The sequence below is a fragment of the Takifugu rubripes genome, chromosome 22 (genome assembly GCF_901000725.2).
Source record: "Takifugu rubripes chromosome 22, fTakRub1.2, whole genome shotgun sequence".
Classification (NCBI taxonomy): Eukaryota; Metazoa; Chordata; class Actinopteri; order Tetraodontiformes; family Tetraodontidae; genus Takifugu; species Takifugu rubripes.
In genome coordinates this window covers 3,619,659-3,647,373 of record NC_042306.1, presented here as the reverse complement: position 1 = coordinate 3,647,373, position 27,715 = coordinate 3,619,659, and the positions used below count along the sequence as shown (strand labels likewise).

At 43.1% G+C, this 27,715-nt stretch overlaps 1 protein-coding gene and 1 long non-coding RNA gene across 2 annotated transcripts; both read left to right on the top strand.

Annotated features, from left to right (window-relative positions):
* Positions 1-9,937: 9,937 nt before the first annotated feature.
* On the top strand, positions 9,938-18,807 carry LOC101063019 (noelin-3). The gene is made up of 6 exons (XM_003975337.3): positions 9,938-10,094; positions 12,415-12,558; positions 13,893-14,048; positions 15,359-15,578; positions 16,252-16,358; positions 17,150-18,807. Exons 1-6 carry the CDS (start codon positions 10,026-10,028, stop codon positions 17,825-17,827), a joined length of 1,374 nt encoding a protein of 457 aa, XP_003975386.3. The 5' UTR covers positions 9,938-10,025; the 3' UTR covers positions 17,828-18,807.
* Positions 18,808-26,348: 7,541 nt separating this feature from the next.
* On the top strand, positions 26,349-27,703 carry LOC105418089 (uncharacterized). Its single transcript, XR_003887069.1, has 4 exons — positions 26,349-26,562; positions 26,628-26,727; positions 26,829-26,942; positions 27,005-27,703. It is a non-coding gene; the product is annotated as an uncharacterized lncRNA (long non-coding RNA).
* Positions 27,704-27,715: the final 12 nt, after the last annotated feature.

Below are 27,715 nucleotides of genomic sequence, written 5' to 3'. Positions count from 1 at the left end.
TGTCACAGAAACAAGGCAGCAAACAAGAAAGGTTGTACAAGACTGCATTCCAATGAGAGCGTTAAAGTCCCCCCTTTCTTTAAACCTCCCAGAACTCGTTTAATCACAGCAGGGTGGGTGGCATCACTTCCATCGACGTGTCAAAATGTTTCTGTCCAACTGACTTGCAGTCACGTCTGAGACCATTTCCATGCGCAACTCTTAAGTTCTGCACTATTTCTTTGCTCTTTTAATCCTTTCTGGGGTCGTGTAGGGCTGAACCCTGCAGCACAGCAAATTAAAGCCAGAGAACAAGACAGTTTGAGCTGGCCCAGGACTATCAGGGAGAGCCAATCACATTCAAGAGGATAAGACATTTCCAAATGTCACTGGATCGGGCCTGTGAAACTGAAAAACTCCCACCATGAAATCCAAGATAGGCTGACTCCCATCACCACATTCATTATGCTTCATTTATTAATCTAGCCAACAAAATCTGTCTTCATACGGCCAGTCTATTCCACAGTAGCATTATCTTCACCGTCTTTATTCCAGAGTGTTCACCTTTCAGCATGTTTTGACAGAGCTTTCATGTCTCACTGTGGCTGCTTTATTTCATAAAAGAATGATTTTAAATCTGCCCAGCTTAATTTGAGCTATGACAGGATGCAGTTAGTTTACTTCATTAGCATATTGCAGCAAACTGAAAAAAGTTCCTCAGTAAAGCATATCTGTGTCTATATTTTCTATATTTTAAGCATTTTTTGAGAAAACAACAGCTTGACATAACACAAATTTATTGAATAGAATACGAACAGTAAAAATTAGAAGTCAAGAGTTAAATATGTTGTCAAGAACAGTTATGTCATTTATTTCTTTTAGACTAACCTCTGAATTTTGCTCAGATGAGGGGAGCAGAGCAGAACATCTTCATAGCAGAGTTAGTACACACTCCTGGATAAAGGAAAGAACGGCCTGACTTTGAGCTGTTTATACAGGAACATTAAATGTGTTTGATTGACTGGTTTAAAATATCAATATGTTTTATTAAAAACAGCTGCAGTGCCCTAGAATGTCTATAGCTACACATTTTCTATTGGTTTTTTCTCCACGGAATGGCTGCTTTAATTAATTAATCATATATTGCAGCTCGGGAGAGTTTTTGAACTGTCAAATACACTGGTGGGTACATCAAATGTGATGAACAGCTCTGACCGGATCAGGCCAAAAAAAATTAAGCAGCAGCCACTGTTATCCCTGCAGCGAGTCTCATTGGAAATGCAGATCATAGCCCCCGAAAAGCTTTTGTTCATGTACTCTAAGAAACTCTCCTTCCACCAAACACCCTTTGAGTCTAAGTATTCCCTGTTCAGACTGCGTTGGGAAGTACTCCAAAGGTACAGCAGGTACTCTTCTTCATCACCCAACTCTTCATCTCGTCCCAACCTGCTGCAGACTGTGCAGATGTGTGGGTCCAGAGATGCAACCGGAGAATAAAACTGTCTACCCAGCACAACACATCTGAAGCCAAACCCTCTCCATTCACCTGACACACGGCAGGAATTAGATATCTTCTCCTACGTTCTATGTGTCCGTCGAAACACTGGCTATCAAAGTGTAAAATGTTTCCTGAATGTAATGGAGGTAACATCAGACCATAAGGGATACTAGTTGGAATTTCCCACGCATTATATATGAGTATACCGTCTATGGGGGCGGCATGGTGGCACGGTGGTGTGGTGGTTAGCACTGTTGCCTCACAGCAAGAAGGCCCTGGGTTCGATCCCTGGTTGGGACTGAGGCTGGGGACCTTCTGTGTGAAGTTTGCATGTTCTCCCTGTGCCTGCGTGGGTTCTCTCCGGGTACTCCGGTTTCCTCCTACAGTCCAAAGACATGCATGATTGGGGATTAGGCTAATTGGAAACTCTAAAATTGCCCGTAGGTGTGAGTGTGAGAGAGAATGGTTGTTTGTCTATATGTGTTAGCCCTGCGATTGACTGGCGTCCAGTCCAGGGTGTACCCTGCCTCCGCCCATTGTGCTGGGATAGGCTCCAGTCCCCCCACGACCCTCAGTGGAGGAACAAGCGGTAGAAAGTGAGTGAGTGAGTATACCGTCTATGACCACAAGGAGCGCTAAAGAGAATAACTTGCTGCAAATGTAACACATTTTCTGACAAAAACAACAAAATGTAAGAGCGAAAATGATACGCTCGAACAAACAAGCAGTATGCAGTACACTATTAGTTAACCTGTCAAGGTAGAACAAATAAATAATTGGTGAGTGACTTATTTTGTTTTGGTTTTTGAAAATTATGTTTTATTTGATATAAAATTGTGTGTGTTTTATGCATGATGATGATTTTTTTTTTCATTTTTAATATTTTCATTTTATACATTTGAGTTAAGTTTGACTGCCTAACCAAACAACAGGTGTCTAATTAAAAAATGTTTTAACATAATAGCTAATCAGCGTTCAGGCATTAAGTGACTGTGAACATGACTGGCTGTTGGTGCCAGACGGACTGGGCCGAGTGTTTCAGAAACTGCTGCTCTACTGGGATTATCACACACAACCATCTGTAGACTTTACAGAGAATGGACCCAATAAGAGAAGCTACCCAGTGAGGCAGAGGAGAATGGGCACACTGGTTCCAGCTCATAGAAAGGCAACAGTTACCACTGGTTCCAACTAAGGGATGTAGAACATCATCTCTGAAGAACATTTGGAACCTTGAAGAAGATGGGCTCCAGCAGCAGGGACCAGGCCAGGGGCCCCTCCTGGCAGCTAAGAACAGGAAAGTGAGGCTACGATTCACAGACTCACCAAGATAAACTTTGCCTGCACCATCTCACAAAGCTCAGATTATTTCAAACTGGTTTCTGGAACATGACAATTATTTGTTGTACCCTGTTGAATGAAATGTAGCTTTGCTTATTTAAAAAAAAAAGAAAAAGAAAAGAAAAGGGAAGAAAATGAACACTATCCATGGCACTTTAAAAAAGGGCACATTGCTGCAAAACTACAATTGTTCAGAATTACCATCAGTCAAAAAATGTGCCATCATCATCATCATCGTCATCATCATCATCATCATCATCATCATCTCAGCTCAAGTTAGAAGAACAAAAGGAAAGGAAATGGAAATGCTTTCATGGCTGTGAATCCTATTTGTATGCATAATGAGGGTGTCACACATTATTTAATACCTTGTATCAATTATCTGAAGATATTGTGTCAAATGGGGGGGGGCGTGAGTAATAGCCCTGGCAAAAGAGGAGCATTACAACAGCACAATACCACACTCAGATTTGTGTCATTTGCTCAATAATTTGACAGACTTTAAATATCAATGCAGTAATGAAGTCTTGCTAATGAATGAGTGTTTTCTCTATTTAAGGAGTAATTTCCCCCAATAATACAAAAGTATTGCAAGTTGATAAGCTGCAGGTTTAAGCTTTCTGTTCATTTCGGAGAGCTTTTGATGTGCGTATCTGACGTGTTTCTTCGAGTTCTCTAAAGAAGAAGATTAAGATAATTGAAGATAATTTTTGCTAGAATGGATAATATTTCTCACATAATACAGAATAGACTCTCATGCATATTTCTGACTGATTCAATTCACAAATGCGAATGTCAATTTTGCTGAAATTAAAATTGGCACAAAATAAATTACTATTTATATTGGGTGATCACTTTAGGGGGGTGCTGTGTCTGTGTTGGTTTCCAGTTTCTTCCCAAAGAGGAGGAACCCCAAGAACCTGCACATTAGGTGGATTCCAAACTGTAATTTGCCACTTGGTGTGAGGGTGTCAGTGAAAGATGTGTGTCCTGTGATGGACTGGTGACCTGTCCAAGGTGTATCCCCACCCATCCAGTGACAGCTGGGGTCGGCTCCAGCATCATATGATAAATAGATGAATGGAAGACCCCTTTTGGGTAAATACTCAAGACAAATGACAGATGTTGACTTTAGCTTAACCAAGCACAGCTATCAACTAATGAAAATGGTTTCTCAAAATGATCCATTGCCCTTGTCTGCTACACCTATTGGAGAAATAATCAATCAATCAATCAATCTTTATTTATATAGCGTCTTGTACAATCAAAATTGTTTCAAGGCGCTTTCCAGAATCCCAGGGCCTAACCCCAGACAAGCAACAGTGGCAAGGAAAAACTCCCCTTTAACAGGAAGAAACCTTGAGCAGGACCAGGCTCATGTAGGGGGACCCTCCTGCTGAAGGCCGGCTGGGTAAAGAGAGAGGGAGAGGAGAGGGAGAGGGAGAGGGAGAGGAGAGGAGAGGAGAGGAGAGGAGAGGAGAGGAGAGGAGAGGAGAGGAGAGGAGAGGAGAGGAGAGGAGAGGAAACCATGACCCAGTGGGGTGACAGAGGCCTGTCAGGTGATCATGTTTCCGGACCCCGGCAGCCTTGGCCTATAACAGCATAGCTAAGATGTGACCTAATGATTAGACAACCCCTTAAGTATGATAATTTGTCTATCTATGATAGTAACTGGAACTACAGAATTAGTAACAATAAGCTTTTTCATAGAGGTAGGTTTTAAGTCTGATCTTAAAAGTAGCGATGGAGTCAGCCTCCTGTACCTGGACAGGGAGCTGGTTTCATAGCAGGGGGTAGCTAAATGCTCAGCCCCCCATTCTACTCCTAGAGACTCTGGGGACCACAAGTAGACCAGCATTCTGAGAGCGGAGCGGTCTATTGGGCTGGTAAGGTGTCACTAGCTCCTCCAGGTAGGATGGAGCTAGGCCTCTGAGGACCTTGTAGGTCAAAAGAAGGGTTTTTAAAATTATTCTAAATTTAACGGGCAGCCAATGAAGTGACGCCAGTACAGGAGTTATGTGATCTCTTTTGTCAATACCTGTCAGAACTCTGGCTGCAGCATTTTGGATCACCTGGAGGTTGTTTGGAAACCCTGATAATAAAGAATTACAATAGTCCAGCCTGGAAGTAACGAAAGCTGGACTAACTTTTCAGAATCTTGCCGTGTCAGTAGTTTCCTGATCTTTGTGATGTTCCTCAGGTGAAAAAAAGGCACTTCTAGAGACTAATTTAATGTGTGAGTTGAAGGAGAGATTTTGATCAAAAGTTACTGCAGGATTCCTCACACAGAGACTAGATGTTAATGAGATACCATCTAGAGTGATCATGTGATCTAATCTATCCCTGAGAGGGTCAGGACCAAACACCATGACCTCAGTTTTTCCTGGGTTGAGGAGAAAATTTGAAGACATCCAGGACTTTATGTCTTTAAGACAGGTCTGGAGCTTCACTAACTTCTCTGTCTCCTCTGGTTTCATGGATAAATAAAGCTGAGTGTCATCAGCATCAACAATGAAAATTTATCCCATGCTGCCGAATAATGTTCCCTAAGGGAAGCATGTACAAGGTGAAGAGGATTGGTCCAAGTACAAAACCTTGAGGAACTCCATGGCTAACCCTACTGTATGGGGAGGGAACACCATGGACTTGAGCAAACTGGTATCTACCAGATAAATATGATCTAAACCAGTCTAGTGCTGTCCCTTTAATCCCAATCACATGTTCCAGTCTCTGTAACAGGATGCTGTGATCAACTGTATCAAAAGCAGCACTGAGGTACTGCAGAACCAGCATAGATACCAGTCCATGATCTGAAGCTATGAGAAGATCATTAGTAACTTTAATAAGTGCTGTTTCTGTGCTGTGATGAGCTCTAAAGCCTGACTGAAACATCTCAAACAGGCTGTTTCTCTGCAGGTGCTCCAGTAACTGAGTCACCACCACCTTCTCAAGAACGTTAAAGATAAAAGGAAGGTTGGATATTGGCCTATAGTTTGCTAATACGTCAGGATCCAGTGATGTTTTTTTAAGCAACGGCTTTATCACTGCCACCTTGTAGGACCGGGGTACATAACCTGTCACTAAAGAACCATTGATCTGGTCCAGGATAGAGCTGCCTATCAATGGTAAAGCATCCTTCAACAGGTGTGTTGGGATGAGATCTAAAGGACACGTGGTGGACTGGGATTTCTGAATTAGCGATGACGCCTCAGAAAAATATATAGGGCTGAAGGAGTTTAAGGGCTCGTTGGAGACCCTGTATGTTCCCACAGTCAGCACATCTGGTGATGGTCCAGTTGTTGGGATGGCCTGGTTAGCTTTCTCTCTGATAGCTAGAACTTTATCAGTGAAGAAGCTCATGAAGTCTTTACCACTAAGGGAAGAAGGGATACGTGGATCTAAAACACTGTGACTCTTGGTTAATTTGGCCACAGTTCTGAAAAGAAACCTGGGGTTGTTCTTGTTTTCTTCAATTAAAGAAGAAAAATAAGCTGTTCTAGCCTTACGGAGGGCCTTTTTGTAAGACAGGATGCTCTAAGGAACGGTACAGGAAGTCATTCCTGCCGTCCGCCATTAAATTCTATAATTCATCCAAACCCACCCAATAACAATAATCGTAATATTTATGTTGTAATTTCATTTCTATTTTATTCTATATTTATGTATATATGCTTATAATGCTTCTAATATGTATATATTATATTATGTATATATTGTATATATTCTTATAATATATGCTGTATATATCCTTATAACGTTCTAATCTTCTTATTTGTATTTATTTATTCTATTTCTATACTTTGTAAATACAAAACCGGCACTACAGTTATATTAATCCACGTTAGGCTGCTTCTACAATTCAATTTCCCTATGGGGATGAATAAAGTAAATCTTCAATCTTCAATCTTGAATGTGACGCTGTGGAAGTCAGGAGGTAGAGGAGGAGGAGGAGGAGGGCTTTGGGAGCTCTGGAATTGTTCTTTACTTCAGCTTTTCCAGAACTTCATCTTTTTGGAGATCCATCTACAGAAGCTTTTATTCTTCTTTTTCTTTGACACCTGAAGCTGCAGACAAGAGAGATTGTGTTTTAGATTTCACCGAACATCATCTGAAATCTTGTGGAAGAGGAACAAAGGCGAAAGCATCTCACCTCAAGTTGGAGGATCGCTTCAGAGAGCCTCTGGAGATCCTCTTTTGTCTTCTCCTGCTCCTCTTGCCTCAACCGTTGGCTCTCCTGCTCCAGCTCTTCCCTCATCTGGACCCATTTTTGAGCTGTCCTCTCCCACCGCTGACAAACATCAGCCAGCATCTTGTTATGGGTCTCTTCTTTAGTCAACAGCTGCCGCTTCATTGACTCTTCTTTTTTAACCATCTCCTCGTTATATTTGTGCTGCTCTTCTTCCAGCAGTTTGTTGAACTTTGTTTCTTGTCGAAAGAGCTGCTGCCTCAAGGCCTCTTTCTCTTCATTAAATTTGTGCTTCTCTTCCTCCAGCTTCCTCTCAAATTTATCCTCGATCACAAGGAGCTTCTGATTGAAACCTTCCTCCTGCTCCATCAGCTTTCTCCTGTGTCGCTCCTCTATCTCCTGCTGCTGACTGTGGAGGGTTTTCTCCAGGGAAGCACATTTGAGGTTGCTCTTCTTCAGAGCAGCTTGTGTGTTGTTCAGCTGGGTCAGGGTCTCCACATGGGCCACAGTCCTCATCTGATGCCTCTTCACTGCCCTGCTGAGCTGCTCCTCCTTCTCTGCCAGGGCTTCTCTGAGGTGCTGGACCTCTTCCCGCCAAGTCTCCATTGATGATTCCAGTGGTTCTTGCTCTGCCTTCAGCTGCTGGGTTCCTCTCTGTGCCATTGATGCGTCTGCTGGTCACCAGTGTGGTACAAGAGTGTTGAGCTCCTCAGGCGTGTGCTGAAAGAGGTAGAGCTGATGTGTTTGATATAAAGGAGATCAAAGACTAAAATGCCAAGTGACTAAACCACCTGACCCAAGTAATGAAATTAAGTCATTTCTAAAGCTTTAATTTACAATGTGTAAAGTCTCCAATGATAATGACTTTATCTGATCAAAGGACCAAGTCAGATAAGAAGTCAGAGAACTCGGATAGGAACTCTGAATGTGGCCCAGCAGGGGGCCGATATACAACTACAAACAAAAGTGGCTTTTCTGTCCTCCAGTTCAGATGGGTGATGCCAAGAGTCAGGCTTTCAAATGAACTGGAGCCATGTTTTGGTCTAGGATTAATTAATAACTTGCAGTGATAGATTGCTGCCACTCCCCCCCCTAGACCAGTAACACCAGGAATATGATAATTAAGATGGGTAGGAGGAGTAGATTAATTTAAGCTAACATACTCCTCCTCCTGAAGCCAGGTCTCAGTAAGACAGAATAAATCAATGTGATGATCCGCTATCAGGTCGTGCACTAACAGGGATTTACACCAAAGAGATCTAACATTTAACAGTCCACACTTAATTGTGATATTAGTTTCCCCAACTTGTGCTTTGGTATTCATTTTAATAAGATTATGGTGATTGACCGCTCCTCTGCTCTGTGCTTGGTGAACTTTTAACCATGGAACAGAGACTACCTCTATAGTGTTAAATATATTATTGTTGGTGGATGAAGGTTTTATAGAAGCAGCAGAGAGGTGTGTAAGACTACAACTCTGCATCCTGGTCTGGACCCTGGATTGTCAGGTCACTTTGGGTCTAATAAAATTAGCCAAATTACGAGAAATGAGAGAGGCACCATCCCGTGTGGGATGGACACCGTCTCTCCTAATCAGACCAGGTTTTCCCCAAAAAATGCTCCAATTGTCTCCAAAGGCCACCTGGTTTTCGGGGCACCCCCGTGACAGCCAGCGACGGAGAGACGTCATGCGGCTAAACATCTCATCGCTGGCCAGATTGGGGAGGGGACCAGAGAATGCTACGGAGTCCGACATCGTTTTTGCATAGCTGCACACCGACTCTGTTTTAATTTTGGTGACCTCCGACTGACGAAGCCGGGTGTCGTTGGCTCCGACGTGAATAATAACTTTACCAAATTTATGTTTACTTCTCGCCAGCAGCTTTCAATTGGCTTCTATGTCGCCCGCTTTAGCCCCCGGAATGCACTTACCTATGGTCGCTGGAGTCCTGCGAATCAAGAAGCAGGACTCCGTCACCCAGCCACCCTGGCTAGCCGGCTGCTGGGCTGCTGCCGGGGGACAGCTAGCTGTAGCTACGCTGGGCTGCTCCGCAGCAGCTAGCTGACGCAACTCCAGCTAATTCTAAGATGCGGAACCGCGTCTCAAGCTCACTAAGTCTCGCCTCCAGAGCCATTAATAAACTCCACTTTCTGCACCTCGTCCCTTCACTAAAGGAGGCAGAGGAGTAACTAAACATTTCACACGCTGAACAGACAAAGACACCGGGTGAAACAGACGGTGAGGCCATGATAATCGGCGAAGCCCTGTATTTGTTTAATATGGGTTGTTTCTCACTGTTGTTATCAGGTGACTAGAATGTCCCAAATGTTCAAATTTTAATCAAAGTGAATACAACACACCAAGTGTTCAATATTAAGTGAATACAACACACCGTGCACAGTGCAACCAACAACGATTGAGAAGACAGGAAGTGATGCAATACGTTACCAGGAAGCCCTTTGCCCTCCAGCAAAGATTTTATTGTGTTGAATACATGACTTGGGAGTGAGAGTTTGAAATAAATCATTTTGAACTGGATGCCTTCTTCTATCTTCTCACTCTCATTATATTATGTTGTGGTGATTTGAATTGCCCGTGCTGTGCTAGCGCGTGCAGCGCAGCTGTGACCGCTCACGTTTTCCGGCGACTCCACACAGCTGTTACTTTTGTCGCGCGCCTCTGCGGGTGCTTCCTGTTCACGCGGCACCGTAAAACCGGGAGTCACGACCGGCAGCTGGCTGATGTCACCTCCCCAGTTGTGATGTTCGGCATACCCGCAAACTTCCCACCCCCCCTCGCTCCTCCAAAGTGTCGACGTCTCACGCCCACATGGCGTGCGTAACGCGGACGAGTGGACGGGTGTTTCCCCCCTCCTCCTTTCCCACCAGCTTCCCCCCCCCCCCCCGTTTCCCCCCCAGCGCGTAGTGTCTGAGGTGGCTCGCGAGCCCACCGGCGCAAACGCACGTGAAAATTAGTTGTCGCCGAGACGGAGGAGGTGGAGGAGGGACACCGCGGTCAGAATGTGGACGCTGTCTGTGGTGCTGAACCCGCTGCTGTTCCTGCTGCTGTTCGGATACTGCCCTTCAGCGGTGAGTTCACCTCCTCCGCGCTTCTCCCGACCGAAACCCGATAAACTTCAGCGGGAGAGAAGTGCGCCATGACCGGGGACGTGCTGCTTTCAAAGTTGCGGTCATCGCAGGCTTGGTGGTGAAGCGTTGCCAGTGGCTCATGAATGCAACACCAGGATAATGGGTCACTTCAGCTTCTAGGTGTTTTTATTCTATTCTTATTATGTTGTTATTTTTATTGTTTAAATCATTATTATTGTTATCACCTGCTTTTTTACCAGTGCGCAGGCCAGACTCACCGAAATAACCGAAAAACAAGGTTCTGAAGCGATGCCTCTGGGTACATGATAGGAAACCTTTCTTATGGTTTTTTTTTAATGTTTTATTTCCATCACGTTACTGGGGTTCGTCCTGGAATTTTTCAAGAAATCCCAGTGACCTTTATGGAAGAACGAATAATGCTGTTATGATTTGTATCTTATATTAAGCCTCAATAATAATTGATTAGGCATTTACATCGGTAATATTATGACTGCCTATTCTCTCAGTTGATACATGTTCGTCTATCAATGTGATTCATTTCTGCCGACTTCGAAGATTTAAATAAATATTTTTAAAAAGCTTGCCGATAGTAGTTCATACAAGAATGATGGTAATTTTCCCATTTCTGCAGAGGACAGAACCACACCACCTGCTCGATTTCAAGGCTGTAACTCTCACCTTGTTATCACAGTGTTGTGTCTAAAAAACATGCATGTTTTCCCTGTTAACCAGCAAAGAAGAGAAGGCTTTGAGCGTGAACCGGGTGTGAAAATATTCAGGAGATGTGTCGGAAAGTCAAAATGGTAAAATAGAAGAAGCAGCTTAGCTTCTTTCATGAAAGAAAAAGTCCACTCCCTCTCGCTCTCCCTCTCGCTGTCTCTCTCTCATACACACACATGCACACACACACACACACCAAAAGAGAAAAAGCCTCGCTGGAGAGTGCATCTGGCTTGGCTGTGCTACAGATTCATTTTAATATGAGGAAATGTCAGAGTGAGAAGAAAGGAAAGGATGTGCCTCACAGAAGAGAAACACAGCTTAAATAGATTAGTCAAATGTGCTTCATTGTTGAACTCTTTTTCTGTGAGGCCACGGAGAGCTGGGATTGTGTGCGAGTGGGTGTGTGTGCATGTGTGTGCGTGTGTGTCCGTGTGTGCATTTTCTTCCTCTGTCATCAGAGAGGCCGAATCCAGCGGCACGTCGAAACTACCACTCAGCATCTCTGGCTTATGGCGCTTTAGGGATATCAAAATTAAGTATTAGGTTTCAATGTTGCGCCCAGAAGAATAATCTATTGAGTGTCTTTAATGCATTTAAATGACATCAGGAACAACTCAAGGCATCACTAGAATACTGATGAAACTTTGCTCGCAAGGCAGCGGGGAAAAAAAGTCTCAGACAAAAGGTGAATCTAATGTCAAATCTGTAAAAAATGCTAATTGCACGAGCCACCCAGTGCTGTGTTGGTTTATGCGCCCTCACACTCGTAGCTGCCGTCCTCGCGTGCTCCGGTGGGGGAGATCTTTCATGGCTGATTACGAACTGTTTACCAACAGGGAAGGGCACATTTGAGACAGACAGTCATAAAAGAGGAGCACTTCATTTTTACACCCCCGAGCGTCGCAGCTCTTGACGAAAGTCCAAGTTGGCTTTTCACATGTTTGTCATATTTATGTGTTCTTCGCTGACTTCCTAAATGCCCAACCTCATCGAGTAAACAGCGGCGTATTCTGGCCCAGGCCATTGCAAGCGAAAGCAGGTTTTTGCCTGAAGGCTTGTGTTATTATCTGATGCTGATAGTAAATGTTCAGCACTGTCCAAATACCGATGCTGTACGATAAGCTATCGGCTTTTCCAGCAGTTCAGGACATTTTTATCAATATCTGAAGCAAAACCCATTTTTACCAGGACAATGGTGGCTGCTGCTGCATTCAAATACACCACAGGGGCTCCAGATACATATTCTGATGTCTTTAAGCTTCATATTCTAACGGTGAAGCATATTCGGTGCAATAAAGAGGGGAAAGCACGTCTACAAATCAGGTTTATTTGCATCCTTCAGTGTGGCTTCCAGTAATGGAACTGGCCTCCGAGTGCAGAGAAGTTGAGGAAATGATTTCATCCAGGGAAATAAACACTATTTATTGTTAAGTGGGTCCTCAGTACTGATACACTGTGGTGTCATCGGCATGAACGCACCACAGCTGTGCAATTTCACCACTGTGACATCACCTGCTAACTGTTGGCTGCATTCAGGGTCTCTGACTTTTTATCACGCTTTTGTGGCTGTGTGCAGACCATCCGGCCAAAAGAGGGGTGGCAGGTGTACAGCTCAGCTCAAGATGCGGATGGACGCTGCATCTGCACGGTGGTGGCACCGGAGCAGAATCTCTGCTCCAGAGACGCCAAAGGACGTCAGCTTCGCCAGCTCCTGGAGAAAGTAGGCGCAGACATCAGCCACGAGCATAAACTGCTGTTCTGTAGACACCCTTTACGCTCACAACATTGTCATCTAAATGGTGCTCATTTCCTTAATTTATCTCAGTTTGCACCAGCAGTAGGTCAATGTAACCTATGATTCATCAATGCATATTGTACAGCAGACCATTTAATCTATTGTTGATGTTTTATTTGTTATCTGGTTTCAAGGGTGAGTGTTACTGCTGTTTGAAGTCCTCTTATTGCGGCGTTAAATAACCAGATATTCATATTTTTAAAGCCTATGAACCTTTTTTGTCAGTAGGAGTCCTTCACTCAGTACCATAGTTATGCAACGACCATTAATTTGGCAATATTATCACAGGAAATGCTTAGTTTAAATATTTTTAGTCACAATACCTGCTTTGAAAGAAATTTAGCTGGTTTGAATGTTCCAAAATTCCATCATCATCTTTTTTTTTTAGAAAAAGCAAGTGAAACTGACAGTTTTGTTGCATTTTTTTTTTGCTCACTGCTTTCTCCACAGGAAATAATCCCAAAACTGTTAAATGGCTTTTAAGCCAGGAGGAAAATATGTATCTGTGATATGGAGGATTGTGCACTTTTGAAACAGGTCCACAAAAACCTTCTACAAACTGAAGCAGGATGTGACAGAAATGATTCAGTGCACCATTTACAAACAACAAATAGACAGTACACCATATAAGGAAAGATTTTTGTACCTCACATTTTAATGTTTGATGCCGACGGGTATTTTCTGTCACTCATTGGAGCCTTTGACACTAATGCACTAAGCTGCCTCGGGGCTCCAGTGAGGCCATTTCAGGATCCCTCCGCCAGAACCAGCAAAGCATTCAGAACACGACGTGTGAGCAAGGGGCCACTTTGCTGGTGATGCTCTCAACTATTGTTGGTTAGTTACAAATTGATGCCAAAGAAAAGAGAGAAAGGCACACATCCTCTCAATGACCCACAAACCCAGAAAGCTTTTGACAGGGTGGACAGAGACAGTGCCATACTCTGTCAGACATCTACTCTGAGGTCCAGGTTCAATGCCGCGACCTCCACTGACTAAACAGGAATGTAAATGCCAAAGTTAATATGTGTTTAAAATGAGTAAAATCCATCCCAGCTTGTGTTAAAATCTATTCCAAACTTCTATTCAGATCACACACACACACACGGTTAAAAGACAATCGCGTTGGAGGTCAAAGTCTTGATTTGTTCCTTGGGAAGCTGGAGCATGGCAGGCTGCTGAGCAGCTGAACATGGAGGACATTTTAATCTCTGGTGGACAGGAAAATCAATGCCGTGCCATTTCATTCTTTTCAAAAGGTGCAGAACATGTCGCAGTCAATTGAGGTGCTGAACCTGCGGACGCAGAGGGACTTCCAGTATATCATGAGGATGGAGAGCCAGATCAAAGGACTCCGGTCAAAGTTCAGGCAGATTGAATCGGACAGGAAGACACTCGTCAACAAAAACTTTCAGGTATGAGTTCTTTTGAAGTTTAAACTGTGGTGAAACATCAGATCAATACAGATTCACCAAAGACTAAAATTGTCTCAGGGGCAGGTGGTTTATATCTAGTGTTTATCGGGAAGAGTTGCTGTTGTTATTCCTGTTATTACCAACCAACAGCAGTGAACAATAGAGAAATAAAAGGAAACCTAGGAATAGAATTCATCCTGGGATTATCCGGTCGGCTCTTTTTAGATAAACGTAAACTTGGTGTTAGTGGACTTTTGAATCTTAATATAAAGAAAGGTCACCGACCGAAAGCAGATATGACATGGACTGAAATTAAATTAAAACAGGAATATACAGGCTAATCTCTTGATTGCAATCTGTGGACTTTGGTGGATAAACTTTAAAAAATAAACCTGCCGTCCAACCCTATAGACAATTAAATGCCCTGAATCAAATCCAACAAATCTATTACAATTTCCAAAAAGTTATGAGAGGAATAATGTCTTCTACATATTAATATGTTACTATGTTACTTACACTGGGCAAATGTCATGCAGAGGCGAGCTTATTGTTGGTTACCTTGGTTATCCATCATGTGCAGTGGAGCCGCATCAGTGTTTGTTGTGATTAGTCGTGTCACCACAGCCAGTGAGACTGATGAAAACACCCTTTTACCAAGAAGGGATCAACAGTCCCAAACGTTTTCTCATTATTCTTCTTCTTAAGTGACTGAACTAGTTTGAAATTTCCTGTTCCCACTTGGTGTAGTTAAAACAAGTATCAGCTCGGGCTAAATTGAAAGTGGTCATAAGAACTTCCTCTTTTGATTCCCAAGAAGCTGCATTAAACTCTGTTAAAGCCTTTGATAACTACTGTGGTTTGGGTGATTGTAATGCAGGGGGGGGTTAATTATTTTCTTTTTCCTGATGTCTGTGAAACCTTCTGTAGGAGCTGATGTATAGAAATGTTATCTTACTCCCCCCAGTCCAGACCAGATTAGATAGAAACAACTTTGATATTAAACAGTCTGCACATTGAATGTAAAGAGCGATCGCCATAGTAATCATGATGATTGGAAGCTTCCAGAACTCACGCATCCTCAAAGGAACCTGAAGGCAGAATCTACAGAGACAGTGTCAAACCCTTCTCATCAGTAGGTTGCTTGTATTCAATTGCAAAAAGACAAATCTCTCGATGCATTTCGGTTCGGCACTATCTAATAAATATAGAATGAATATATTTAAGCAAACCGAATCAAAAGGGAATGTCGCCGTTATCAGAATGCTGTCACGATGGCCGTTTCTGCAGCAGCGTCTCTCTGATATTTCCAGGAGCTAAAAGGAAAGATGGAGTCCCTCCAGCCACTGATTCCAGTGCTCGAGCAGTACAAGACGGACTCCAAGCTCATCTCACAGTTTAAAGAGGAAATTCGGAACCTGTCTGGCGTGCTGATGGCCATCCAAGAGGAAATGGGAGCCTACGACTATGAGGAGCTGCAACAGAAGATCCTACACCTGGAAAATCGCCTCCACAGCTGTATGAACAAACTCAGTAAGTTGACCCCGGTGTGGCTACCCCAGCTCACCATGCAGGGCTCAAAGTAGGCTTGGTACATATAAACAGTGTCACAGATTGGGTCTATTTGAGTTTCCATGATTTAGGATTAAAAACAAATTCAAAATCCGCCTTCTAGTCTCGTACGGTTGGCGACCGTATTGAGATGTAACTTCTGCCTCCATCGTAACATTGGTTCTGACCGATTTGGGGCTAAAAGCTTTCTGTGAGATTGGGGTGTCTCCGGCCTTCAGAGTCCATCAGCTCTGATTGATCAGGAAAATAGCAGTTTAATAAAGAAGTTGCAAACTTGCATACAAGTAATAGTCTACTGTCATTGCACACAATTAAAGTGTCTGACAAGATGAATTAGGTGCTGCTCAGGCACTTCAGACATTAAATCATTAGGAATAAATTTTAGCCTTCAAAGGTATCGGGAGGGGATTTACGTGTTGATGCTTTCTGGCAGTTTGTCAACTGATTGTCTGTATTTCTATGATAAAACACGTGTTTGTGTCCAGAGCTAGAACCCCTTTTTCAGTGCTTTGTAATATCAGCCAGGAGCAGATTCAAGCAACCCAGCACTTTGTGATTCATCCCAGGTTTCCCACCAAAACATTGGCTGTAGTTTCATTAGCATCTGACTGCAGCTGTGTGATGTGTTTCGCAGCATGTGGGAAGCTAATGAAGATCACTGGCCCGCTCACAGTGAAAACTTCAGGGACCAGATTCGGAGCCTGGATGACGGACCCACAGGCATCGCCCAAAAACAACAGGGTGAGCCAAGTTAATGTGCTTTGCAGCCTGCTTTAAAGCCTCTGAAGCAGGAGAGAGCGTTTTAATGATTTACAAACAACTGCTCACCTCCTGTTTCTCTGAAGGAATGAGTGAATTAAAGCCTCTCATGCACAAAAAATAAAATCCTTCACATGCGAATCTAAAATGTAATGTGTTATCGGGAAAAGCGACTCCTGTTCTCCAACAGGGACATTCGAGACTGATGCATCAAACACCAACAAGCAATAATGAGCAACAATTCAAACTGTTGCTTCTCTAGCCGAGCAGTTTATAGCAGAAGCTCTCAAACTACAATTACATGTCAAATCCCCGTAATCCCAGGGCCGCTGTGGAGATTGCTCTCCATTAATACCTAATCATTAATAATTAGAATTCTTTTAGTTGGGACACTTATCAAGCATTTCATTTACACTAAATCTATAAGATGCCTGGGATTGAACCTTAATAATTGTGCATCTTGAGACACAACTATTGAAAAATATCATGTTCAATGAAATGTTTTTATTGCTTAGATTTGTGATGTTGATACCCCCCCCCCCCCCCCCCCCCCCCCGGCTTCATATCATTGATTTCTTTCAGGCACATTAAATGGAATAAAATGGGTGTCATTTATTGTAGCATTACTGTAATATTCCAGTTTTTTAAGGGACGTTACGTAATTTATCAAAACAAAGTGCAAAACGAAATGACTGATTGAGTAAACGGTTATTTACAGCCACGTTATTTTCAACCCTTGAGAGTGAATGATGGAGCACTTCTCGTGTTTTCAGGTGTGGTACATGGACAGCTACACCAACAACAATATAGTCAAAGAGTACAAGTCCATTGCTGATTTTGTAGCGGGAGTGGCGTCGCGAACCTACAACCTGCCTTTCAAATGGGCCGGAACCAACCACATGGTCTACAACGGCTCTCTGTATTACAACAAGATGCAGAGCAACATCATAGTGAGATACAGCTTCGAATTGGGCCAGGTGGTGACCCAGAGGGCTCTGGAGTCTGCCGGATTTCACAACGTGTACCCCTACACCTGGGGGGGCTTCTCCGACATCGACCTGATGGCTGACGAGCTGGGCTTGTGGGCTGTGTACGCGACTAACCAGAACGCCGGAAACATCGTCATCAGCCAGTTGAACCCAGACACGCTGCAGATCCTCAAGACGTGGAACACGGAGTACTCAAAGAGGAACGCCGGCGAGTCTTTCATGATCTGCGGGACCCTCTACATCACTAACTCCCACCTGACTGGTGCAAAGGTGTACTACGCTTACTCCACCAAAACCTCCACATACGAGTATACAGACATTCCCTTTCACAACCAGTATTTCCACATGTCTATGTTGGACTACAACGCCAGGGACCGCGCCCTCTACGGCTGGAACAACGGTCACCAGGTGCTATTTAACGTCACACTTTTCCACATCATTAAAACTGACGACGACTCTTAAGTGAAGGAGCACAACGAATACATTAATGATTGATTAAAGGGAGGTTAAGCTGGTTGAGCTTGAATGTTCTAATTAACTTCAATTATTTCTCCTTGGTAGTTCCGGTATTTTTCGTCAACCTGGCTGTTTTCTTATGAATGTTTATTTAAGAAATTGTTGACACGGAAATGTGACGCTTCGCCTTTTTTTTTTGTTTTTTCTCCCAGTTTGATTGGGTGCATTATGAAAGACGCTGCTGGTTACAAATGTACCTAAATAATGGCACTTTCAGCATTTTCAGAAGCACTGAATAATGAACTTTCCCTAATTTCAGCAGCTCCTTTGAGTCTCCAAAAATGAAAGCTCCGTAATGGTTTTCTCAATCAGTGCTGCATTTATTCACGCAACCTTAATTTATTCATATTTTGACTCGGCTCAGTAATTGTTCATTTGTTTCTCTTCCTTTCTTCCCCATTTCTTCTTCCCCTTGCTAATATATTCCTTACATGTCTCCACTTAGCTTTCAAACTGTGTCGGTTCTCTTTTTTTTTTTTTTTTAAAGGTTTTGGGTTTGACCTTTTGTCACGACGATGGAAATGCAGCGAACCACAACACGCCTGTGTAGTTACTGCTAGCTTTTTGCGTCAATGCACATTTGCCTCATGCAGATTTCTAATCTATCTTATAGCAAAGAGAAGATCTGGCTGGAGTTTACTTTATATTTGGCATTTTTGTAACTTCAGAAACAGTTTGTATGCCTTATTCACTGCGGTCTATGTTTGATAAACCCCAGGATAACGGCTGTCGTGCATGAATGTGGGCTATCAGATAGCATTTTTACTGTAGCTGTATAACTCTATGTTTTGTAACTGCACAATCCATCCTCTATACAGTAACTATGTTCATATAAGGGTCCATTTCCACAGTTGACGATGGCATAACGAGCAGCCATTTGTGTAAATAAGAAGTTAGACATGTAATAAAAGTATTGTTTTCATTAAGCCACGCTTCTCTCTGTTTGTGTGTGAGAGCTATTATATCATGACATTCAGGGTCTTTAAGCCGAGACCATCGTCTCCCCAGCCGCCTCCTGCAGGAGACCACCGAGGCTAGATGGAATCCATCATCTTTCTGGCATGTCCTGGGTGTGCCCGATCACCGAATATCTGAAGTACCTCAAACGGCTTCCTGGACCCGGAGGTTCTTTGATGTCTGAGCTCCAGCCTCTCATTCTGAGCTCATTGCAGCTCATGCCAAAGATTAACTGGTGCTGTGAGACCTTCACCCAACAGCCAGTGTTGTGTGAAATGTTAACACAAGGTATTTATTGTTCCTGCACATCATTATTTATTACATTTTCAGGGTGGGGGGGTAGCTTTAAGAGAGATTTTCTGCACCACACATATGAATGAATGGGAGAATAATCTGGTATCACAGTTAGCTGAAAGACAACCTTAGAAATAAAGGTACACTAAGAAACAACTATAAAACCTCCAGGTGAAGGTCTGCTCTCACTACAAGATAAAAACTCACTGGCAACAGGGGTTCCTCTCTCATCTGCTACCAACACGAAGTCAATTTTTCCCATCCCAGGGGTGGTGACAAACCAATTTCCATCAAGTCGATGCCCATCAATTTGTTATTGTTGTAGCTCCGTTTCTGTCATCCTCCTCCCAGGCCTGGTTTATCTCCTTTTGCTTTAGTGGAGTCTCCACTTTATTCCATTTGTTCCTCGGTCACCTGGGGATTGAAACCAGGGAGAGCAATGCCTTCCCTTGTTTGCCTCCTCGACTGCTGCACCTCTCGGGGACCTTTGATCAAAGCTCCATGAATAGTGAAAGTGAATAAATAGTCGGTGTCATTTTCTTTACTATCCCATTTCTTTCACCACACCAAAGGATTTTTTTTATTACTTTAGACTATAAAAAGCCCCAAAAAGGTTTTCTTTCCAGACCTGTAGACTATTTGGTCTCACATCCTACAAAGTCCTTAATTAAAATTGGGTGTTTCTACTTACCAGCAAAGTCTGAAATGACTTTTATTTCACGAAATTTGAAAGAAACTCATTAGTGGTCCTGCACTATAAAAAAAAGTTTCTATGAATTACACAGTTGACTTTAAGGTGTTGAAATAAAGTTATTTATCGCTGAACTTTCTCCTCGGGCAGGGTGCTCGGTATAGCGAGAGCTTTCCGGCACAACTAATCTCCTTCCTGTGCATGTTTGTGAGGTGGAGGTGGAGGTGTGATTGCTCTCCCCAGTGACGTGACCTTGAGGATTGTGGCGTTATCCTCCTCTGTGTGCCTGGAGGTGCTTTCGACACTAGAGCAGGTATCCCTGCAGCTCTGGCACCACTCTACACTGTACGCACACTTCCTGTATTGATCCACTGTGAATCTCTGAGCACCCCCCCCCACACACACACACACACACACACATCTGTGAGTCAGACTGATGCAGGTGCTCATCTCAGTGGTTACGGAAACGGCCACCCCAGAATCCACCATCTGAGGAAACCACATGCCGACGTCCTGATATATTCACCACCGACACAACGATTTTAAAGACATGTGTGTTTAGATGCATTCAGGATGCCGTCACTTGAGCTGTTCCTGTAAATCAGAAAGGGGAATAAACCTGGATATTCCAGCTTACTGTAAACAGCATCCTGTCACTATAAAGCAGTGAGTCAGGGCGCTACAGCCGCCCACATCCCTGCGTCTGTTGTTAGGGCACAGATCACTGAAACGCCTCCATCATTACATCAGACTAATATGTCAGCTCTTGACCCGGTTGTTCATAGCATAAAAATAGTGACGCCTGCCGAAGTCATTTTTGTTGAAAAGTTATAATTGTGTCTGACAAGATTCATAGAATCACTTTTGCACGTTTGGGGGAAATTGTGAGGTTAGAAACTAGCTATCAGCAACTTAGCCCAATTTAGCTCAATCCTAAATATATGATATCAATCTTACAGTGGTATTATTCTTATGACCAAATTACCGACCGAATGCCTGCTGAGGGGTGAACATCACGTCCACGTTCACTCAAACGGGGTTATTTTGGGCTGCTGTTTATTCCTGTCAGCTGTTGATATTATCACGCGGGGAACAGGAAATGAACTCCGACCAATTCAAAACCCGAATGGGAAACAAAGTCAGTACTCAAAGCGCAGTTCTGCTCCTTTCACAGCCATTACCCAAATGAGAAATGCAATTACTCCGGTCCATTTGGTGTCACTCGGAGCTCTTATTTAGCATGATTGTTGTAACATCTGCTGACAAAGAGTGCGGACGGCTGTAGCTGCTGTTGGTCCGCCTTTCAAAACCAGAAGAAAGTGTTCTTTTAGAAATTGGGGGATTGGAAATGTTTGGGGTTTGGGTTTTTTTTTTTTGGGTGGGGTGATGCATAAAAAATCGCAGATGTGAGCATATCTTTTAAAAGTGAAAGATCATCTTATCGACATATTTTTGAATGGAAATTGTTGCTGACCAATAAAGATAATCCCTGAAGATAAGTGCTGGATTACACGGGGGGGGGGCAGTAGGAAAGAGAGCTGGGAAACAAATCTTTCCATTTTATGCATGATGAAGGGAGGAGAAATGGCCTTCCTGAGAATTCACTTTTTCAGTTTTCCATTCTTGCAAATTGCAGGAATCCGTGGGAGGGGAAAAAGATGCTTTTGAGATTCAGTTCCATTTCTGCCGTTCTCGTCAGCAGCCGAAGCACGTTCGAGAGCAGCAGGAAAACAGCCTGAGATCTGGAAAGAGTCACAGATTGTTTCTAAAACAAGTCGGCTGTGGTGATTGAAGCCACTGAAGTTAACAGCGTCTGGTGTCAGAGAGCAATTACACTCAACCTTTTAAGAAGGATTATAAGCACACCAGGATCAGAGCCCTACTTTTATAGGTCACTCTTTTTTAATGGGGTTTATTATTAAATGAGCCATGATGGAAACAGTATTCTCACTGCTGTGCTGTTTCTGAACATGACATTTTTCGTTAGAAAATGAAAGAACTGTCCAAATACTCATGTCTGATCACTAGTATTAGTTTAGTGATCAGACATTAGTTTAGTTCTATGTACTAAATATGTGTAGAACACATTTAAAATACACAAATTGATATTCAAATCAATAGGCAAAAGCATGTCGACATTCAGGACAGTGTATTGAAGTGCTAAAGAGGCCCTGGAGAGACTGTCTACAATGAGAAGAGCGTAAGAGAAGTAAATTAAGGTGTGAACACAGTTTAAACGGCAGTTTAAAAGTGGGACGGTGAAATATGAGTTAGATCTTTTTTCCAGGCAATTTGATGATTTTCTCTTTTTAACTGAAACATCTTCAGGACCAAATATGTTATACGTTGCCCTTGCCGTCCATAATTGTAACCTGGCTGATCCGGAAAGTATTTTTAAACAGGCCTGTCAGCGCCCCCCCTCAGAAATAATGCATTAAAATGGCAGCACTTTATCTCCCGTTGAACCCTGCAGGCCACTGTGCAGGAACAGTGATGAGATTAGAGATGTCAGCCGGATAATTCGCTGACACCTCGAGATCCCACTTTAATGAATTTTTAATGTTGTAAACATATTCACGGCATGAATGCATGCAGGATTCTCTCACAACAGAAGCAATCAGATCAACTGTCTGCCTCTAAATTCTAGCACCCATATATACTGAATGATATATATTATTCAGAATAAACACAAGGACGCAGTAGCAGCCTCGTGGTGGCTCGTCTGTTTCCCTTTACCTTATTTTTGCACAACAGTATGCAAATGTCTTCTGTTCTAGTCGGTACCGGGTTATTTTGTTGTGGTCTACACATCAAAGTTAGGAGTTTTTCTTTTCATTAGTGGGCAGTGAGGGTCCATCAGCAGCTGGACAGGGTGAAAATAGGAGGATATGAAGGGAGAGTTGTTGTGGTGTTAGCTCTAAATGTCACTAGTTGAGGGTTCCATTTGTGCGGTTGTCTCATCTTTGATCACTGCTTATCTGTGCGCTCAGCAGCAAAGGCCTCATTTCTGAAAGAATGAGCTCAATAAAGCTGTCATAACATGTTGACTCTGTACTGACTCATGTTCCGGCCATTTGTTTGGCTCAGTGAGAGCATCGTATCCTGCCAACGGAAAACAGCACCATTACTAGGACATCACATCCAGTTCCTCCTAATGTCGTGCCGTTGACCATGTTATCATTCATGCACATGTCACGAGTGAATTCCTTGATATGTGGTTTTATTCTTTCATGATTGATATCTGGTTTTATTGATATTACTTGTTATCTTTTTGAATAATAGAAGAGCACAGCTCTAAAAATCTGCCTGCTGAATCTCGCTCGGTGGACTGTAATGGCACATCTTGTTGTGTTCATTTCCTCCTTTGTTCATTTGACGCATACAGCAGCAGCCTGAGCTCTTTCCTTTTTTTTCCAGGCCATCAGTATTTGTCATTTAGTTTGCTGATCCGAGGGGCTGCTTTTACCTTGTATCATCATGCAGCTCAAGTGGTCACAAGTGTCACTCAGACTACACTGAAAAATCACAAGCACGCTTTTCACAACCTGCTGCTTTCTGGTAGAATGTGTCCACTGCTATAATCTAATGACTTTGTCTGTGTGTGTACGTGTGTCTGTGTTTTCACATTTGGTACATATTGAGTACCAAAATCCTCATTCTACCAGCAAAATGAGGCCGTGTTTTTCATGGCTCCCCATAATCTTCAGAAGACTATTTTATGGTGAAGATGAGCTTTTAAGGTCAAGGTTGGAATTGAGTTTTGGTCAAAGTTCGGGAATTGTGAAGGTAAAGACCTGGGTAATGTTTTATTTCAATGAAAGTCACACAAAGGTCAAAATATGAGACTGTGTGTGTGTGTGTGTGTGGTGTGTGTGTGTGTGTGTGTGTGTGTGTGTGGGTGGGTTCTGGACCACAAAACCAGATTATACGTGATGCACTCTTCACAACGATACAACGCTATACTTAAACCAGTTACACCAGCATTCATTTCATTTTCTTCGTGTGTGATTTACAGTTTATACACAGTCATTGTGTGTGGTTGCATCCCACTGCTACAACTACTACCGGTACTAAAGGGTTACTACCACATTTGTGATACAGTAGTGTTACATACACAGCACAAGGAAATCACACCTGGAAGCACTCCTTAATACGAAAAGTGAAAATAATCCTGCATGATTTAGCCGGTTTTAAGATCTTCACAATTAAACTTTGTTACAATGGAGTCAACGTTTGACAAAAAGGTGTTAATATGTCCTGTTAGATCAACTGTCAGGAGCGGTTCCCTGAAATCTTTGACTTCCAGCCCAGCAGACTCTTTTAAGAGTTACTGTCTTCTGTTCAGAACTCCTGGGGCTGCTGTGGGTGTGCAGGGAGGGTGCAAGGTACAGAGATTTAGTGCTATTCTTTCAAGAGAATGGGCCCCCAGGGTTGGTGGTAGGACGTTTGTTTGTTTGTTTGTTTGTTTGTTTGTTTGTTTGTTTGTTTGTTTGTTTGTTTGTTTGGCACATGTTGCTGCAAATTGTTCGGGAAAGGAAGAAATTGGATCTGGGCTCTGATTTGTGTCTTATTTTTGCATCCAACAATGCTCGGCGCCATTTCCACTTACTTGTGATGCACAACAATTTGTGCTAATTTTGGTCTCTTCTGTGCAGCTCATCTATAAACCCACGTCTGTCAATATCAAATTTGATGAACGAGAATAATATCTGTCATGAAGGTGTTTTTCATAAATAAACCAAGCTGTGCGCTTTCAATCACTGCCTTTTTATCATTGTTCCATGATGCAGCACATAACCTAGATGCGTCGTCGGTGTCAGTGACCCGTGCTGGGATAGAGCGTGTTTGACTGGAGAGCCGGATATTTGCGATAGCCGCACGTGTGTTCTCCCAGGTGCTGAGTCAATCATGCTCTACAAATGAGGTGTGTGTGACTTTTGCAACATCCGATTATCTCTTAATCGACAGTGGTCTGATCTTCTGGGCTAATCACTGTCTAACCGAGTTTATAAATATGAAATAAGTCACAGCACAGGTGCATCACGTTGAGTCTACATGTGTCCCCATGCCAAATGCTGTGGGTACTCCCATAGTCCGAAACATTAACTGAGCCCTGCGTGGGCATGTGCATGTGCATGAGAACAAGAGTGCAAGAGAGGGAGAGAATGATTTAAAAATCAAAAGAGTGAAAACAGTCTGTAAGGGTCCTTCAGAAAAGACAAGGATCTCCTCCACAATCAGGTAAGCGACGATACAGATTTGAGGTGTTTATTACTATTCAAACGAGTTCAAAGTTTAAACACAAACTTTCCTTTTCTCTCAATAGAAAAATCAAAAAGAACATTTGTGAAGGTTTTTGGAATGGGTGCATCATATCTTTGTCTTCATAACACAGAAGTATGATGGTTAATTGGGGTCATTGTGGTCCTTCAAAACCTCAACAGTCCCTCTTTACTCATTTCTTTTGTACAAGTTTGTCTCCAAAACCTGAAAACTTTGAAAATTCTGCATTTAGGCTTGGAATTCTGCCCAGTCTGGACTCTGTGCTACCAAAACTACTTGGCTCAAGAGTTGAGAAAAGCTCATGCAGCTTGAAGGTTCCCAAATGTTTGTGAGAGTCCTGATAAAGTGCTGTGCTAAACCGAAGTTCAGGAAGTTGCACATATTTGGCAAAACAACGATGACACTGTTACTGTACTATTGATTAAACGGCTCATTGTTGTCCCCGAGGTGAACGGCAGCCTGCACGCGTGCACACATGACGTTAGCTCAAGTTCTGCTGATTCCAACTTTACTGTTGCCTCATTTGTTCCTGGTAAATCCAAGTCAGCAACAGAACTCTGGCTTCTCCCACCCAGTCCAGAGCGAGCTCCACATGCAAATATGCAGCCCAGCTGGATAATGCGGCAAAGACATAATGATTAAAAAATCAAAAGCATTATCCAATAAGTTACTAAGTAAATGCGCTGCCATTTCTGTGACTGGTTTGGTGCAAATTACCAAGGGACATGATTAATTCACAAGCTGTTGATCAATTCTGGAGCGAGGAAAAAGTCAACGGCAGCATAATTAATTTGCACGTTTGTAGATTTTTTTTCCCCCCTCCTCAGCATGAATAATGCTGTCTGGGTATGAGACGGGTGTGTGAAGTATTTTTTTAAAGCTCCTAAAGGGTGACTCCAGCAGCACGTGTAGAGACGGGCGTGCACGGGCGTCAGGAGGAGACGATGGATGTTTCTGACGTTTGAAAAAGCGCCTCTGCTCAGTCAGTCGACCTGCTCCAGCAAGGACCACAGAGCAGCGCTCTGGACGTCATTGCTGGACTCCTGCTGCCCTCAAGTGGTTGGTTCTGGGTCACAGGACGTGCAAGAAAGACTGACAAGTTCAAACTGTGACCAGAAGGAATCTCAGGAATGTGATTCATCCTCCTGCTGCTGGCTGGAGCACAGATGTTACATAATGCGGCACCTTTTAAGGAGAACGCCTCAGATCTGCAGTGGGAAAACACCGTCACCGAACGCCCACAATGTCCAGATTCTCCCAGTATTTCTCTACTAACATTTACAGGATGGTTATTAACGACAAAGGTTTTCAAGATTTTCAAAGATTTTGCCCATAGGCACCATCATCATCATCATCATCTACCTTCTAAGGAGGCTTAGCTTCAGCCAGTGTCTACGCTGTGGTCGGCTACACAGAGACAGGGGTCTTGGACTGTCCCCTGAACTCAGCTAAGGTGGTGAGTGAGCAGATGTTCCTCAGGCTGATGTCCATCATGAATAACACGTCTCACCCCTCTCTTAGGCTGTGACGGCCTTAGCGATTTATCCCCAATGTGGGATAAAGGAAGTTGTAGCTTATTTCATCATCATTATTGGAGACGGCTGCCTGGAAAGAAATAAAAGTACAAAAAACAGACTCCAAAAATACTTTAAACAAAGGAAATATCTGTTTGAGGCGCCATCTAGCGGTGGTAAAAGCCTGATTTTCAATTGTCCTTTTCAGAAGCAGGTACTCGATGGCCCTCGTTGCCGCTGCGGACGACAGGACATGGAGCCAAAAGGAGGGACGTCCCTATCCAGCCCTCGAGAGCCGCAATCCAGTAATCTGTCCTACCAGGTAGACAAACCTTTCATTCTGAATCCCACTTGCCTTTGGTGAAAGTGTTTTCTGTCTGATAGGACAGAGAACTCTGGCTGGAGAGCAGCTCTCAAGGACCGAGTTTGGAAAACAACAAAACACTTTTGATGGCCTGACCGTCCTCACCTCTTTATGTCTACTTTAGCCAACTCCCATATTGTTTTAAGAAGAAAAAGCATTCCTCCCATACTCTTCTGCTAGCCCAGTGTAGCGTCCATAAGCATGAAATGCTTTATTTGCATGTTGCGTGACAAACCAGCTAAAAAGATGCATGTACAAGGTGCAATCTTTGTTGTTTTCTTGCAACTATTACAGATGGTTTCTGCTGTGGTGGTGATGATGTTTGAGAAAAACAACTTGAGAATGTACAAAATAAACATTTTGGATTACTGTAAGTGATATAAAATTGAGTTACGGTAAATGTATAGGGGGAAATATCCAACATGACATCTGGAATAAAGCAAACCTTTTTTTTTTTTAAAAAAACACTGTTTCTCTGGTGCTCAGACATTACTCATACGATGTACAACTTTTAACCTCTTAAGACCTGAACTTCTATATGTGCGTAGTGTCTCAGGAGGATACAGCTTAGACTAAAATAAAAATGAAATTCCTTTTCCATGTTTGAAATGAAACACTTGCACTTTCTTACACCGTCTTGGGTAGCGTGACTTCTACCGTAACCGTGGTGACGGATGCACAGCCAGAGGTGCGCAGCATTTCTCTGCCCCCCCCCCCCCCCCCCCCCCCCC

What these genes read in the sequence shown, in the direction of transcription:
- LOC101063019 (XM_003975337.3), top strand. Translation starts at nt 10,026, where the DNA reads ATGTGGACGCTGTCTGTGGTGCTGAACCCGCTGCTGTTCCTGCTGCTG. An exon ending in TCGGATACTGCCCTTCAGCG is followed by an intron (nt 10,095 to 12,414) that starts GTGAGTTCACCT and finishes GGCTGTGTGCAG; the next exon opens with ACCATCCGGCCAAAAGAGGG. An exon ending in TCGTCAACAAAAACTTTCAG is followed by an intron (nt 14,049 to 15,358) that starts GTATGAGTTCTT and finishes TGATATTTCCAG; the next exon opens with GAGCTAAAAGGAAAGATGGA.